At 41.1% G+C, this 17,162-nt stretch overlaps 1 protein-coding gene across 5 annotated transcripts in view; it reads right to left on the bottom strand.

Moving 5' to 3' along the window:
• XPO4 (exportin 4) overlaps positions 1 to 17,162 on the bottom strand; it is a 95,050-nt gene that overhangs the window by 55,313 nt on the left and 22,575 nt on the right. For all 5 annotated transcript variants that reach the window (XM_024751503.1, XM_024751420.1, XM_024751341.1 and 2 more), the window contains one exon: positions 2,558 to 2,670. In XM_024751503.1, the coding sequence (XP_024607271.1) occupies positions 2,558 to 2,670 (113 nt within the window). The remainder of the gene's footprint in view (positions 1 to 2,557; positions 2,671 to 17,162) is intronic.

Genomic DNA, 17,162 nt, shown 5'->3' with positions numbered 1-17,162 from the left:
TCGATCCTGGTCCAGACATAAGGAAGCAAAAGAAACAGCCAACATGGATTATGTAATTAAATAAAATAAAAATAAGAAACTGTCCTCAGAGCCTGACTTTACTGGGCATACTTACGTTTCCTAAAATATGAACCACATAAAACATGATAAATCAATGGCTGATTCTTACGTAACACGGTAGATTCTTGCTCCCTTCCATTACAAAGGAATTCTACCGTATCTGAACCATGTTACACAAATTAAAACCTGAATTCACCACCTGAATAGGGAAAAGCAGAGGGATAAAGAAAAGCAAAGTCTAGCGGAAGACCCAGGGAGGTGACTGGAGAAGCAAGACAAGAAATACGGACAAGGAATAAAGAAAAGTACGTTAGTAAGACGCTGAGTTCTATGGGAACACACTGAATCCGAGACGACTTCGGGCATCCAAGTTAAAGCCCCAGCGCGAGGATTACGAGGCTCTGGGACACAGGAGCAGCCTGTGCTGAATACAGACGAGGAGCCCTTGGTGCAGAAGTGTCTCTCGGTGAGCTACGAGTGGAAGAAGAAGCCCAAGGAACACGTACACAGTCAGCAAAGCTGAGAACTGAGATAGGAACACCAGTATTTATCCAACGAGCAGAGTAAGAAGAGACCATAAATGAGATCAGGAAGAATATGTCAAAAAGGAAAAACTAAGGAGAGTGGTTTCTCCAACACCTAATGGAAAGAAGAAAACTGGAGAAGCTTGTGAACTTGCAGGGGGCAGAAGGCCATCTAAGGTCTCCTGAACCCAGACGGGTCACAGCTGGGTCTCGAGGCCACGACACAGTACACGTAAGTGCAGCGATTCAAATCTAGAGAAAAAGTGACGTGCAGTGGAAAACCGCTTCAAATAGGCAATGAATTCACATAATTGAAAATAAACTTTAAAAGAAGTGAATGAAATAAAAAGATTAGTCACTGACATTTTTCTAACAAATAACAAAATTAAAATTGTTCATAAAGTGCATACATGGAAGTAATAGGCCACAAACACAAAACTGTTAAAATCACAAGGTGAAAGGGGTTAACTTTCAGATGCAGAAGTTATCTGCCTGTGGAGGCTCCCAGCTGACAGCAGCAGCTGCCTACTGCGTCCAGACAGCTGTTCAGACAGGGGAGCTGTTTCCAGCACTGCCAGCAAGCTTTTCACCTTTTCAAAAACTGCTGGAACGGGATCCAATTTCAGTCAAATGAATAACACAGAGAACTGAACTTGGATACACATCAAAACAATTTCTGCCAGAGGCAGGCAACAGAATGTTAAAATGTAGTTACAATTATCTTTGATACTGATAACGTTTTTAGCCATCATTTCTCGGATTTAAAGAAGAAAATGCAAGGTAATACTCAGTCTGAACATTTCTATAGAAAAATATTTTTACGTACACCTAGGGGTGAAATTTGTAAGGCTCGTGAATAGTACCTTTAAAACACATGAAAAGGTAAACTATAATTAATGGTTGGGATTTAGCAAAATAGCTTTCTTTTTTCTTTTTAATTGGTCTTTATTTGGACTTTTGCCCCAGTCATTATACCTAACTAACTTGCATGCTTGCCCCACATCTGCAAACCTGTATCCAAAACACACACACACATACTACACACACACGTATTTTCCATATTTTCTCCAGCTTTTGACTATTACATTGGGGGGCCCTCTTGGGCAAACATGGGAGCACATTCCTAACTTCCTGGTATTTAGTAAACAATACGGGACTACTGAAAGTTACAGCTGAAATAAACTGTTATTCAGTCACTCTAACTGAACCCATGGCTGCTAACCAGTACACAAAAGCGTACTGCTCTAGAACAGCGCTTCTCAAAGTGCGGCCCAGGGGTCCCCAAAGCTTCCTGACACCCTGTCAGGTTGTCTGTACGGTCAAAACTACTCTCACACCACTGAGGCAGTGTTTGCCTTTTCTATTCCTACCGTCACACACCCACGTTCTACGTGACTGTAGAACACTGCAACTGAGCGAACGCAGGAGCAGATGAGAGGGCCTGGCTGTCTTCTGTGACACCAGACATTGGAGAGGTCTGCAAAAATGTCAACAATGCCACTCTTCTCACTAAACTTTCTGTCTGCTTGTTTTAAAAAACATAGCTATTTGTTCACTGAAATGTTATTTACGTTAATATGTAGTGGTTTGGTATTGCTATTTTTAAGTGAATTAATAAATTATTTTTTAAAGTTCTCAGTTTGAATTTTTAACATGGTAAACACTAATAGCTATAACCCACACAAACAAAAGCCCTTCGGGGTCCTCGATGATTTTTAAGAGCGTAAAGAGGCCCTGAGACCAAAAAGCTTGAGCTCTACGACGTTAAACCCTTCATAATTATATAACATTTTAATAAACCAGCAAAAACATTTCTATATAATCTTTGTTTAAGCAAATATACTGATCAGGAGAGAAGGCTTTGGAGGAGAAAAGCAATCTGTCTTGATTTACTTAAAAAAGATACAAAAGCACGCATTCTTCCCGTGGCACTTTTCTGTGGCTTCCCTGTGGCGAGGGAGAGCAGGACTTACGGTAAAGAAAAGCTCCATGACCCTGCTGTCCAGAAGGGCCTCCCGCCAGGACTCCGTGGGCTTCAGGAGCACATTTTGCGAGGACTCAAACATGGCTATATAATGTCTTCCCAGTTAGCTGGGGTCAAGGTCAACCACAATAACATTCCGACTTGGTCTAAAATGTAAGTATATCCTAAATATAACGGAGCCATCCAGAAAGAATGTAATGGAAACAGTTTAAGCCTCTTCACATATGCTACATAATTCACGCCTGAAGCTAAGGAATAAAAGGCATTAAGTGCTGAAAAAAAGAATGCTAGAGGAATGTAGATAACAGTTTCATCATAATTATATATCATGCTGCAGGGGTACATAAAGTCTGAGCACAGGTGATCTGAGTGGTGGCAACAGGAGGAGAAACACTAACGCAAAACAGATGCCAAAACACATGCAAGAAAAGAACCAATTTCTACATGTTGATCCCATCACGTCCCCCAATATCTTACAGCAGCTAAAACCACTTATACAGAATGTGAGTTTCATACAGTCTGCTTGGAAAAATAGCATTTTCCCAAAAGAAATACACTTACTGGGAAACAAAAAGAGAACAGGAGGAGCAAATATACATCCTACCAAAGAAGAACTTCCAAACATCAGATCATCCAACTCCACACAAAGACAATTATCACTTTACATAAAACTCTATCCCAGGCTAAAAAGTTCAGGTGTTCACTGTCAAGCGGCTTCAAACAGAACACCGTCTTTACCACACAGAGCGTAACCATAAAATACACCTGCAGGTGTTTGTGAACATAACTCATTCAGGGACACAGACACGTAGCTGAGGTTTCAGGAAAGGAGAAACCTGTCTGGGCACAGACAGCGTTACGCCCCTTCCACGCTTATCAAATGCCCAACTAGACCAGGGGTCCGCAACCCCCGAGCCGAGGTCCAGCATCGGCCCCGCGGCCTGTTAGGAAACGGGCCACACGGCAGAAGGTGAGCGGTGGGCGAGCACGTGAAGCTTCATCTGCCGCTACCCCCCCCAACCCGCCATCACTCGCATCACCGCCTGAAACACGCCCCCCGCCCCGCCCGTGGAAAAACCGTCTTCCATGAAACCGGTCCCCGGTGCCAAAAAGGTTGGGGACCCCTGAGCTAGACCATTCTCATCACCCAATGAGAAATTTCAACAAGTTATCCAAACTACGGTGTGCAAAAATTAGATATAAGTTCAAATTCTACATGTTCATTAAAGCCCAAATCATTAACAGAGAAAATGAAAGGCAACGCTATGGAAAATTTTTAAAAAGATTTTTGTTTAACCCTCTTTTAAAATAACTAATATTATTTTGTGTCTGAAGAGCAAGAAGGGGCACCAAGAGTTCTTTCAGAAAAGAAGCCATTGCTTGTTTCTGAACAATCACTCCAGAAATGTTCTGTGACTGCACTTAATTGCTGAATAAAAGTGAAACTCAAACCAGGTTCGTTTAAATCTCACTTTTCTCTTCCTCTGTCTGCCCCCTTGTGGAGGGCAGGGAGAACTGGGGCCAAAAGGAAGGAGCTGCCGGACTCTGAAACAGCAGCAGCGCGGGGCCTCCTGACCCAGAGCCACTGGTGTGTCCGTAGCTTCTAGAACGACTTCATCTTCTCGCGAGGCACCTAGCTGGTGTGAGATTGTTAGTACTGGGCTCTCACCCAGAAGAGAACACAACAGCTAAACACTAGGTCTTTCCATGTGTTGTCTAAAAACGGGGGCTTGATTACCCTTCAGAGAAGCAAACTGAAATGTTGGTGGGTGAAATCTGATGTCTGGGATGCGCTTCACAATAATCTGGGGCTGGAAGAGCAGAGAGGAAATAAAACTCACAGCTGGTGAAGCTGTATTCTATTTTTGTGCACCTTTGGAATTTTCCACAGTAAAAGTTGGGGCATAAAACAAGGAGGCTCGGGCTTCCCCGGTAGCGCAGCGGTTGAGAGTCCGCCTGCCGATGCAGGGGACACGGGTTCGTCCCCCGGTTCGGATCCCACATGCCGCGGAGCGGCTGGGCCCGTGAGCCATGGCCACTGAGCCTGCGCGTCCGGAGCCTGTGCTCCGCAACGGGAGAGGCCACAACAGTGAGAGGCCCGTGTACTGCAAAAAAAAAAAAACAAACAACCAAAAAACAAGGAGGCTCAGCACATGAAATAAAGCACCTGAGAGTAAGACAATAAAGTTTTTGTACTTCATAAAAAATATTCCACTTCTTTTCTAGGTTAATTCCCTTAATTTTCAATGTCCTATTTTTTCAATTAAAAGGCAATTTTTTGGTATATAAATTGCTCAGTAATGAAAAGTATTTATTAAATACTTATATTGAGTTCTACATTGAACAAAGATGCACAAATTATGACAATCTAGTTACATTTTTTAAGGAGTCGCAATCTGACATCAAAATGGTAAGAAACTTTATGTGTCAGACACCCAAATCTAACAAACAAAATATGTGTATCATCACTAAACACTTTCCATGAGGAAAATAACAGAATGTCTTAATACTTTATCTGCTCACTAACGGTGTCATTATTTTACTTTTACCTTAGGTGGGATGTGAGACAGAGTCACACTGAACCGTAATGAAACGGTCAGGCCACCTGTCCTGGGTCTCGTTCGCACAGCCACCTGGGCAGAGCAAATGCACGCAGCCCTCAGGTAAGGAGCAGCGGAGGCCCCTCAGAGGCACAACACAGAGGAGGGGCACTGGGGGAGGACGCAAAGAGTGGTGTTTATGGACTTAGCTAGTCTTGGAAATGTGGAAAAGCTCGTTTCAAGCGAGTGAAGAGCCCTGCAACTGACCAAGCCTGCCAGTTACAAAACAACAGGGGGTTGTCCAGGTCCTTTAGCAAGTGAGAGTTGATTAACGTCAAAGATTAATAAATATTACAAGAGGAAATGAGACCTAGACCAAGATCTCTTTGCTATCTTTCATTCAATTACAAAATGTGGACACTCCATAAATACTTGTAGATATCAGTTACTTATGTTAAGAGAAAACAGAAGGATGTAAGTTTGAGAGAAGCCTTTTTCCAGGTATGAGATGGAATTAAATGCAATTGCTCACCTAAACATCAGGTGCAAAAGAATCCTCAAATTTTTTATTTATTTTTTTAATCCTGATGTTAGCTTCTCTTGATCTCGGCCTGTTTTTAAACACACTATTCCCAGTGCCCAGTCTGTATGGCCAAATGTTCTTAAAAAGCTGACGACCAGCATGGTTTTAGAACTGTCATTCCTTACATGTTGCCCACAGCACAAGGAGATCTGAGACTTTAACATCTGACACAATCATAAAATACTTTTCTCCAATAATTATTTTAAAGTTCCATGTGAGTTTTATTTTTAACTCCAGACCTGGAAAGGATCTTTACCTCTGGCATGACATTTGCCTCCTATTAAGAAAGCTCACTGGTAGCGCTCCTGGCGAAGAGGCCACACTAACTGTTCTTTGAATAGTTACCCTACAGCACTGCAGACTAACCCACCTTCCCTTTTACCAGCCAGCCTAGCACTGCCACCCGGTACCAGTTGTTCATAATAAGAATGAACACATGCTCCAGTGTGTACAATGAGACACAACCGTATGACTTAGTTATAAATAATCTCTGTCTCTCTACGAAAAGAACATGTAATTATCCTCAAAAGCATTTTAATACAAACTTAACATAAAAACAGCAAAAAGAACAGTACTGAATGTACTGTTATGTACTCCAACAGTAATGAATGGAACAAATTTTTAAGAACAGCGCTGTTCGAACAAGAAATACACGTTGTAGTCAGCACACTGGACTGTGAATCTGCTGAAGGCGCTGCCCGTAAAGAGGGAATAAGGGCCCTTCTGCGTTGCCTGAAATACTGTTATTAAGAAGGCGCATGCACTACTTTTCGATTAAAAAGCTAGTTAGAAGCTCATCACAGTGTGAACAGACTTTCACATGCAGATCTGGACCGTTTCTGCACATTCAATTCAACTTTTAATTTGGTATTACCAACTATTTCTGTATCTATGTATAAGTGACCCCAAAATACCACTTCTCCCCAGATAATTCTTAATGTAGAATACTTTAAAAACAACAAGGAGAAGACCATCACTAAAATTCTATCACTTCTCCTCTTAAGACAATATTTTTTTAAATGATTTAAAACTTAAATCAAGCAGTATTTCCTCCTTCTTTCTTAGTTTTGCGTCTTCCTTTATTCCTTCTCAAAAATCTTTACTTTTTTCAAGTTCTTGTTTAATAACCTATAATTCTCTCCAAGCCTAGACTATCATATACAAACGTTAATCATGTTTCTCTCTTCCTGATATCCAAAAATAACTTTTCCCAAAAAATTGTTATACAAAGCAATAGTCTCTAACAGTTTTAATAAAACAGCAGGTTCCTATTTAAAAGTTGCAAAAGTTTCAGTTTACAGAACTACTTTAACAGCCATGTCATAATATCAACATTATATTGCTTTATTTTTATCCAAATATATTACCAATAAAAGAGAAGTCTGACAATGAAGTGATTATTTACTAATTGATCATTTATTATATGCTTGTTAGATTTTAGGAGACATAAGAGTCACACCAGATTGATACCATTAAATAGCAATCATTTACCAAAATTCAAATCAGATTTTAAACCAAGAATTTTCTGGGGCTATGGCTTTACATATTTTTCTAAAATAAATACTAAACTCAGGTAATTTATATTTTGTATCAGAATCATTCATTTTGTGATCAAATAAAATTCAACCCACGTGACAGCCATAGAGAGCTGCTTTCAGCCTTTAATAATCCTATGTCTTTTTAAAAATCTGTCATCGCATCAACATCACTTCACCTTGCCGTGTTTTCACCACTTCGAGAACCAGGAGCTACCATACAAGGACTCTCCTGTCACTGGACACCGTACAAGCCCGTCTGTGAGCAAGGCTGCAATTCTGAAGTCCGAAAACCCAGCCCGTCTTCTGAGCTCTGTGCTCTCAGTCCCCTGGAAATCAGTCACAGCTGGAAGTCAACTCAACCTCGCACACACACTGAAGAATTAACTATCCGTCTCCTGGCCCTTCTCCCACGGCCATCCTACCGAGCTCTAAAGCTCTCTGCTGGGGAAGCTCACCTGCTCCTGAGAAACCAGAGGCACAGACACGCAGCACCTGCCCTGCCCTGGACACGCCGGCCAGCACCACACACACCTGAGGAGCCAGGAGGACAGAGCTCAGCCGCAGCGGCCACGACTGCCACTGGATAAACCCACAAAGTCTTCTGTCTCAACCACACAGTGTGACCTGTAAGTGCATGCTCTTAACAGAAGGGGGGTGGTCACCTCTGAAACACACCGGGCCTTCCACATGCAAATGAGGTCTAGTCCATCTATGAACACCTTCTGTATGGGGATCATCTTGTGGTGGTGACCGACAGTAAAACAACAAAAGAGGCACACAACAGCTACAAATCACCCTCAGGCAGACATGGAAAGTGAAAATCTCCACTGCCTATTCTTACAAGAACTTCACAATACAGGAAGACCTTGTAGCAACAATGGACATTTTACAAAAGGAATACTTTAATTTCCCCATATTCTTTTTATCCCACCTCATTAGTAAAACAAAATTTTCAGAAGCAAGGGGAAGCCCAGCTTTTCTTCTTATATATTTAATCTCTGTCACTACTAACTTTTCTAACAACAAAAACTGCTATTTCTGGCACAGCACGGAACCACTGAGCCCGGTCTCACACAGCACTTAGTCCAAGTAACCAAAGTCCTTTGAAATAAAGGAGAACTGACCTCACCTGAATGTTTTCCAAAGCCTTGCCTCCAAATAGTAACGTTGGCTTTACTGGAAATCCTAATTTAGGTGAAAGCTTCTGTGTCCCGTTACTATTTTATGATCTAGTTAGCTTTCCCCAAGAGCTTGAGTTGAAAAAATTTTTACCAAAACCAAATCAGATACACAAAAATAGAATACCAATAAAAGGCAGTGTAACCAAACTAAAAAAAGAATTATTACTGAAGCCAACATACCAAACATACCTGCCAAGCATTCTTATTACAAAATGATATTGTCATTCATGATTAGCATTGCCAAAACCCCGAAGCATTTATGGACGCTAGGTGAGCTAATGGCTAAACAATACGAGCAGCATGAACAGACAGCCAAGAACTGAGACACCACTTCTGAATCACCTTGTCTCAATAACTAAAACATATCTATTTGTTAGGCATCTGTTACTACATGCTAGATACTGCACAGCGTGGACAACACAGTGGACAAAACACGGCCTGTGCTTTCCTGAGCCTCCAGACAAGCAGTAAACAGGTACTGCTCCAGCAGGCTAACAAAAGGAAAATTACAATGGACAAGTGGGCCAAATGGGAGAGAAGTGTGTATAACATGCATATCAGGAGCTGCAGCAGGGGCTTCCCTAGTGGTGCAGTGGTTAAGAATCCGCCTGCCAATGCAGGGGACATGGGTTCAAGCCCTGGTCCAGGAAGATCCCACATGCCGCGGAGCAACTGGGTCCGTGCGCCACAACTACTGAGCCTGCGCTCTAGAGTCTGCAAGCTACAACTACTGAGCCCACGTGCCTACAGCCCATGCTCCACAACAAGAGAAGCCACCGCAATGAGAAGCCCGTGCACCACAACCAAGAGTAGCCCCTGCTCACCGCAACTACAGAAAGCCCACACGCAGCAACAGAAAGCCCACACGCAGCAACAAAGACCCAACGCAGCCAAAAATGTAAATTTAAAAAAAAGCCACATCAAAAGAAACCTGACCTGGTCTGAAGTGAATGACGGAGGCACAACTAGGAGGCAAGGGAAAAGTTCACCTGCAAAGGTGCCAGGGCAGAAGGAAACTTGGCCTGTGAGTGCAGCACCAACAGAAAGAGGACAAAGAGAGTTCGGAGAGAAAGGCAGAGACCAGACCATCCAGAATCCTAGCGCCCGTTTGTAAATGGGGTGGTGGTATAGAGGATGCTAGGACTAGGGTACTTTCTTTACACAATAATAATCTAAAACAGAATGAAAAGCAGGTGGATTTCATCTCAGATCTTTCAAGACAGTAAGACCAGGGCAGAATGGCCAGAGCAATTAGCTCACTGGGCCAGGAGATGATTTTAACACCTGCCAAAGCCCAGGAGCTATAGACTTTGCACCAGGCCTGGAGTGGAGGATGCTTTCCTAAATCACCTTCTACATGTATAAAACCTACATGAAATAATCCTTTAAGAAAAATAATGGTTTGCAGGGACTTCCCTGGTGGTCCAGTGGTTAAGACCCCACGCTCCCAACGCATGGAGCACGGGTTCCATCCCTGGTGGGGGAACTAAGATCCCGCATGCTGCATGGCACTGCCCCCACCCCCCAAAAAAAAGGTTTGCAGAAGACATATACACAGAAAATCCAAAAAAATACTATTTGAACTAAAAAATAAGTTCAGCAAAGCTACATGGTACAAGATCAATATACAAAAATTTGTTTTTCTATACACCATTATGAACACAAAAATAATTGTAAAATCAACTCCATTTATAATTGAATTAAAAAATAAAATACTCAGAATAAATTTAACAGAAGAAGTTCAAACTTCTACTCTGAAAACTATAAAACAGTGTTGAAAGAAACTAAAGATCTAAAAAAATGGAAAGACATCCCATGTTCATGCATTGGAAAACTTAATATTTTGCCATTTGTTAACGTGGCAGTTCTCCTCAAACTAATCTACAGATTCAACATAATCCCTATCAAAATCCCAGCTGCCTTTTTTGCAGAAATTGATAAACTGATCCTAAACTTCAAATGGATATGAAAGAGACAGAGAGAAGACTAAATAATCTTGGAATACTGTTACATTTACAGCCAGGTGATTTTATACAAGGGGGCCAAAACAATTCGACTGGAAAAAAAATACCTTTTTCAACAAATGATGCAGGAACAACAGGATCCTGTTATACCTTATATCTCCACAAAACGTAAACTGGATCACAGACCTACCGTATGACAGACCTACATAAAACTCTTAGAAGAAAATATAGGACTAAATCTTTGTGACCTTAAGGACAAGAACAAAGTCAGAGAACTGACACAACTCAACTTACTAAATCTACAATAACCGAGACAGTATGGTATTGGAGAAAGAATAAATGGATCAATGGCACAGAATACAGAAACCAGAAACAGACCTACATACATGAAGTCAAATGATCTTTAACAAAGTAGTAAACTGCAATGGAGCCAAAAAAAGTCTTCAACAAATGGTACTTAATTACTGGACGTCCACATACAAAAAAAAAAAAAAAAGAATCAAGATACAGATAGACCTTACGCCTTTCACAAAAATCAATTCAAACTGGATCATAGACCTAAATTAAAATGTGTAACTGTAAGGCAGTCCAGTGGTTACAACTCCATGCTTCCAATGCAGGGGGTGCGGGTTTGACCCCTGGTCGGGGAACTAAGATCCTACATGACACACAGCGTGGTCAAAAAAACAAAAACAAAAACCTGTAAAATTCCTAAAAGATAACATAGGAGAAAATCTAGATGACCTTGGGTTTGGCAATGACTTTTTAGCAAAATAACAAGGCATGATCCATGAAAGAAAGAATTGATAAGCTGGACTTCACTAAAATTAAACACCTCTGCTCTGTGAGAGACACTGTCAAGAGAATAAGACAGTAAGCCACAGACTGGGAGGAAATATTTACAAAAGACATCTCTGATAAAAGACTATTATCCAACATATAAAAAGAACTCTTAAAATTTAACAATAAGAAAACAAACCATCTGGTTAAAAATGGACCCAGGTCCTTAACAGACACCTCACCAAAGAAGACATACAGGTGTCAAATAAGCACATGAAAAGATGTTCAACATCACATGGTCTTTAGGGAAATGCAAAGCAAAACAATGAGATACCACTCCACCCCTACGAGAAAGGTCCAAATCCAGAACACTGAGAACACCAAACGCTGCTGAGGGTGTAGAGCAGCAGGAACGCTCGCTCCCTCACTGTCAGTGGGAACACAAAATGGTGCAGCCACTTCGGAAGACAGTTTAGCAGTTTCTTACTAAACATACCCCCCCCACCAAACAATCCAGCAATTGCACTCCTTGGAATTTACCAAAAGGAGCTGAAATTTTATATCCACACAAAAACCTGCACACACATGTTTATTCATAACTGTCAAAACTTGGAAGCAACCAAGCTGTCCTTCATTGGTGGAATGGCTGAGTCCACTGTCATCCAGACAGTGGAATATTAATCAGCGATATAAAGAAATCAGCTATCAGCCATGGAGGAGCATGGAGGAACCTTAATTGCATGTGACTCGGGGAAAGCCCATCGGAAAAGGCTACACACTGTATGATCCCAACCATATGGCGTTCTGGAAAAGGCACAACTGTGGAGACAGTGAACAGATCAGCGGGTCCCTAGCATACGGGGAGAGGAAGGGGTGAACAGGTGGATCACAAAGGACTTGCAGGGCAGTGAAACTACTCTATGTGAGACAGTAACGTGGATACATGTCATTGTACATTTGTCCAAACCTACAGAACACCAAGAGTGACCCCTAATGTAAACTACGGACTTTGGGGACAATGATGTGTCAATACAGGTTCTTCCATTATTAAAAAAAGCCCCCCTCTGGTAGGGTGGTGATGACGGAAGACCATGCACGTGTCGGGGAGAGGGCACATGGGAACTTTCTGTACCTCCTGCTCAAGAGTGCTATGAACCGAAAACTGCTCTAAAAAACAAAAGTCTATTTTAAAAAATCTTTGTGACCTTGGATTATGCAAAGCCCTCTTAAATATATCAAAAGCAACAAAAGAAAAAATAGATAAATCGGACATCAACAAAATTAAAAATTTCTATGTTTCAAAGGACATCATAAAGAAAGAAGACAACCCACTGAATGGGAGAAAATATGTGAAAATCATACATCCACTAAAGAATTTGTGTTATATATTCAGAGTTCACAAAGAACTCTTACAACCCATAAATCTTTTCTTTTTAAAGATTTTTTTGATGTGGACCATTTTTATTTATTTATTTAAATTTATTTTATTTTATTTATTTATTTTTGGCTGCATTGGGTCCTCGTTGCTGTGCACAGGCTTTCTCTAGTTGAGGTGAGCGGGGGCTACTCTTCGTTGCAGTGTGCAGGCTTCTCGTTGCAGTGGCTTCTCTTGCTGCAGAGCACAGGCTCTAGGCGCGTGGGCTCAGTAGTTGTGGCTCACGGGCTCTAGAGCGCAGGCTCAGTAGTTGTGGTCCACAAGCTTAGTAGCTTTGCAGCATGTGGGATCTTCCCGGACCAGGGCTCGAACCCGTGTCCCCTGCACTGGCAGGTGAATTCTTAACCACTGTGCCACCAGGGAAGCCCCTGATGTGGACCATTTTTAAAGTCTTTATTGAATTTGTTACAACATTGCTTCTGTTTTATTTTTTGGCTGCAAGGCACGTGGGATCTTAGCTCCCCTACCAGGGGTCAAACCCGCATCCCCTACACTGGAAGGCAAAGTCTTAACCACTAAACCACCAGGGAAGTCCCACAACTCATAAATCTTAAAAAGACCAATAACCCACAAAAGACGTTAGGGCAACGAAGTTGCAGTCAGTCACCGCCCACCACCACTCTCTCTCCAGTGCTTCCTACTCCACCAGACTCTTCCTCCTTCTCATCAACCATCAGTTATCTGCTAGGATAACTGGATATCCACATGCAACAGAATCAAGTTGCATCATTATTTCTCATGATATACAGAAATTAACTCAAAATGGATCAAAGACCTCAATATAAGAGCCTATATGTAAGAAGTCAGTCTTAGAAAAGAACACTGGCATAAGTCTTCATGGCCTTGGATCAGGCAATGGTTTCTGAGACAGGACAAGAGGAAAAAAAGACATAAATTAAATATCATAAAAATTAAAACTTTCTGTGCTTCAAAGTTCACCATAAAAAAGTAAAAACAGGGGCTTCCCTGGTGGCGCAGTGGTTAAGAATCCACCTGCCAATGAAGGGGACACGGGTTCGAGCCCTGGTCCGGGAAGATCCCACATGCCGCAGAGCAACTAAGTCCGTGCACCACAACTACTGAGCCTGCGCTCTAGAGCCCGTGAGCCACAACTACTGAGCTGGCGTGCCGCAACTACTAAAGCCTGGTACCTGGAGCCCGTGCTCCGCAACAAGAGAAGCCACTGCAATGAGAAGCCTGCACGTCGCAATGAAGACCTAATGCAGCCATCCATAAATGAATGAATGAATGAATAAATAAATAAATGTTTAAAAAAACAAGGTAAAAATACAACTCACAGAAAGGGAGGACATATTTGAAAATCATTTATCTGCTAAGGGACTTTTATCCGAAGATATAAAAAATTGTTACACTCAATTTTAAAGAGACAAATAACCCAATTTAAAAATGGACAAAGGATATGAATAAACATTTCTTCAAAGATACACGAATGGCCCATGACCACAAAAAAGATGTTTGATACATTAACCACGAGGGTAATGCAAATCAAAATCACAATGAGATACCACTCCATACGAAATAAGACAGTTATAAACAAAAAACAGATAACAAGTGTTGACCAGGATGTGGAGAAATTGGAAGCCTCGTATAATGCTACTGGGACTGTAGCCTCGTATAATGCTACTGGGACTGTAAAATGGTACAGCCACCTTGGAAAACAGCTTGGCAGTTCCTCAAAAGGTTAAACAATGAGTTTCCTTATGATCCAGCAATTCCACTCCTAGGTATACCCAAGAGGAATGAAAATATTAAGTCCACACAAAAACTTGTACTACACAGGAATGTTCATAGCAGCATTATTCATAATAGCCAAAAAGTTGAAACAATCCAACTGTCAATCAACTAATCAATGAATAAATAAAAATATGGCATATCCTTACAACAGAATATTATGTGGCAATAAAAAGGAATGAAGTGCTGATGCATGCTACAATATGAATGAATCCTGAAAACATCAGGCTAAATGAAAGTCAGTCACAAAAGACCATATATTATATGACTCGATTTATATGAAATGTCCAGCATAGAGACAGAAAGGAGACGAGTGAGTGCCACGGGCTGGTGAATTTGGGGGAAACAGGGAATGAACACTAACAGATACAAGGGCTTCTTTTTTGGGGTGATGAAAATGTTCTAATGTTAACGACAGTCGTGCTGTACAAGTCTATGATCGCACAAAGAACCACTGAATTGTATCCTTTAAATGGGCAGATGGTTTGGTATGTGAAATACATCTCAATAAAGCTGTTCTAGAAAATAACCAATTATCACTGCAACGGACACTACCTGAGCACAGGCACAGACAAAGTGGGTCCGTGCAGATATTTTGTTTAAGGGAGCTCAGTGTTTAAATTTCTTAACATTTAAAAGAAAACTTTTAAATAATTAGAGTGAACTCTTCATAGAACATCTAAAATAAGTCATTCATTCCTAAAAATTTAAACCCAGGTTGTTTCAGTTAAAACTTAGAACAGTGGGACAAACCAAAAGGACACAGAAGTCAGCTGACAAGGGCCAGACCTGGCACAACGTGGGCAGCAAAATACACAATGACAGCAACAGACTACAATCCATTCTGAAGAAGAAGAATCCCTGAGTCAATACTCATATAAATGAATAAATCAATGAAGAAAGGAAACCTCTTCTTTATGGCAGAAAGCTGCAAATAAGCACAAAAGGAGATGATGGGATCAGTAAAATCACCAATGTGCAACGACCGCACCAACTGTTTCAGGCCAGGAGTACCAAGGGATGCTAGAACTAATGGTTGAAATTTTAGGAGGAACAGGGTATTTATATAAAGTATAACACCACAAATCATTTATTAATTACAAAAAGGAACAGCAACTTTACAATGGAAAAACCTGGCACACACCACCTTAACCAAAAGATCAAAGAGAACCCCCCCCACTCCCCGCAAATGGGACAAACTGGATCACACGCCTCCTGACATAAAGGAACCACTACTCAGTATCCTACGAGAATGAGTAACCCGAAACTGTCAGGAGGGAATATCCAACAGACCCAAACTGAGGGGTATTTTTTTAAAGTAACTGATCTATACACATCATATATGTCAAATTCATGAAAGACAAAGAAAAGCTGAGGAGCTTTCCAGATCAAAGATGACTTAGGACAACTAAATACAAAGTACTGAAAACAGTTACAAAAGGTATTAGTGAGACAACTGACAAAATTTGAATATGGACTGCAGATTAGATAATAACAATGTGTCAACATTAAATTCTTGGTTTTGAAAACCATACCAGAGTTTTGTAAGACATTCTCCTATAAGAACCGCAGTGCAATTTGAAAATTCTTGATCACAAGAAAACAAACAGTGAAGTACTCAGAGGTATATGGGTATAATGTCTGCAAGTGCTCTCAAATGATTCAGAAGAACTGTGTTTAAATATACACATACTGTCATACAAACGCACGTACACGTGTGTGTGTGTGTGTGTGTGTGTGTGTGTGTGTGTGTAATGAGAGACAGAGACAGGAAGAGTAAGAAATGGGACAAAATGTTAACAGCGGGTGAATCTTGGTAAAGGGCACACGGCAATTCTCTCAACTACCCTTGTAGTACCTCCTGCATGCTTAAAATTACTTCAAAATAAAAAGATACAAAAAAGATAGCAGATTACAAAAATTATGAATAGGAACTGATACTGGTAATTTAACACAGACTCATTTAACATACCATTCTAAATGATCAAATAGATGTGATACAAAGCACACAACGTATTTTTTACAAGGTCTACTTGCTATTCTGTCTATCCTAAAAGACAAATCATATTTTAAAAAGACATCAACTCAATATATTAATTAAGTTAAATATGATCATTAGACCTTTTTCAAGGTATAAAACTAAATAATTGGGACTTCCCTGGTGGTGCAGTGGTTAAGAATCCGCCTGCCACTTCAGGGGACAAGGGTTCGATCCCTGGTCCAGGAAGAACCCACATACCATGGAGCAACTAAGCTCATACGCCACAACTAATGAGCCTGCGTTCTAGAGCCCGCAAGCTACAACTACTGAGCCCGCATGCCACAACTACTGAAGCCCGCGCGCCTAGAGTCGGTGCTCTGCAATAAGAGAAGCCACGACAATGAGAAGCCCGTGCACCACAACGGAGAGTAGCCCCCACTTGCTGCAACTAGAGAAAGCTGCGCGCAGCAACGGAGACCCAACGCAGCCAAAAATTAATTAATTAATTACTTTTAAAAACTAAATAATTATTCAACTCCTTCCCAGCTTATTGAACAGCAGATCTGCAAGTAACCGCCAAAATTAGAAATTATGGCAGAATTGGTTTCCTTGAAACTAGTTTTCTTAATTAGCACTGACAACGCAGCTTCGTTTAATTCCATTGCCATATTCTTGTCCCACACTTAAGCTAATCCACTTAAAGGAAGGAATGCTTAACTGTAGCTGTTACCCAACAAATGGCCGCTGTAGGAACACATATAGGCACAAAGAAGCTCACTTGTAAGCCGTGAAACAGAACATTGTACATGAAGAGCAAGATCTACGATGAATTCTTTCCTT

This window comes from Neophocaena asiaeorientalis, unplaced genomic scaffold (assembly GCF_003031525.2).
Source record: "Neophocaena asiaeorientalis asiaeorientalis breed wild unplaced genomic scaffold, Neophocaena_asiaeorientalis_V1.1 scaffold443, whole genome shotgun sequence".
Lineage (NCBI taxonomy): Eukaryota > Metazoa > Chordata > Mammalia > Artiodactyla > Phocoenidae > Neophocaena > Neophocaena asiaeorientalis.
Note: the sequence above shows the minus strand (reverse complement) of the source record. Positions and strands in the feature narration are given on the sequence as shown.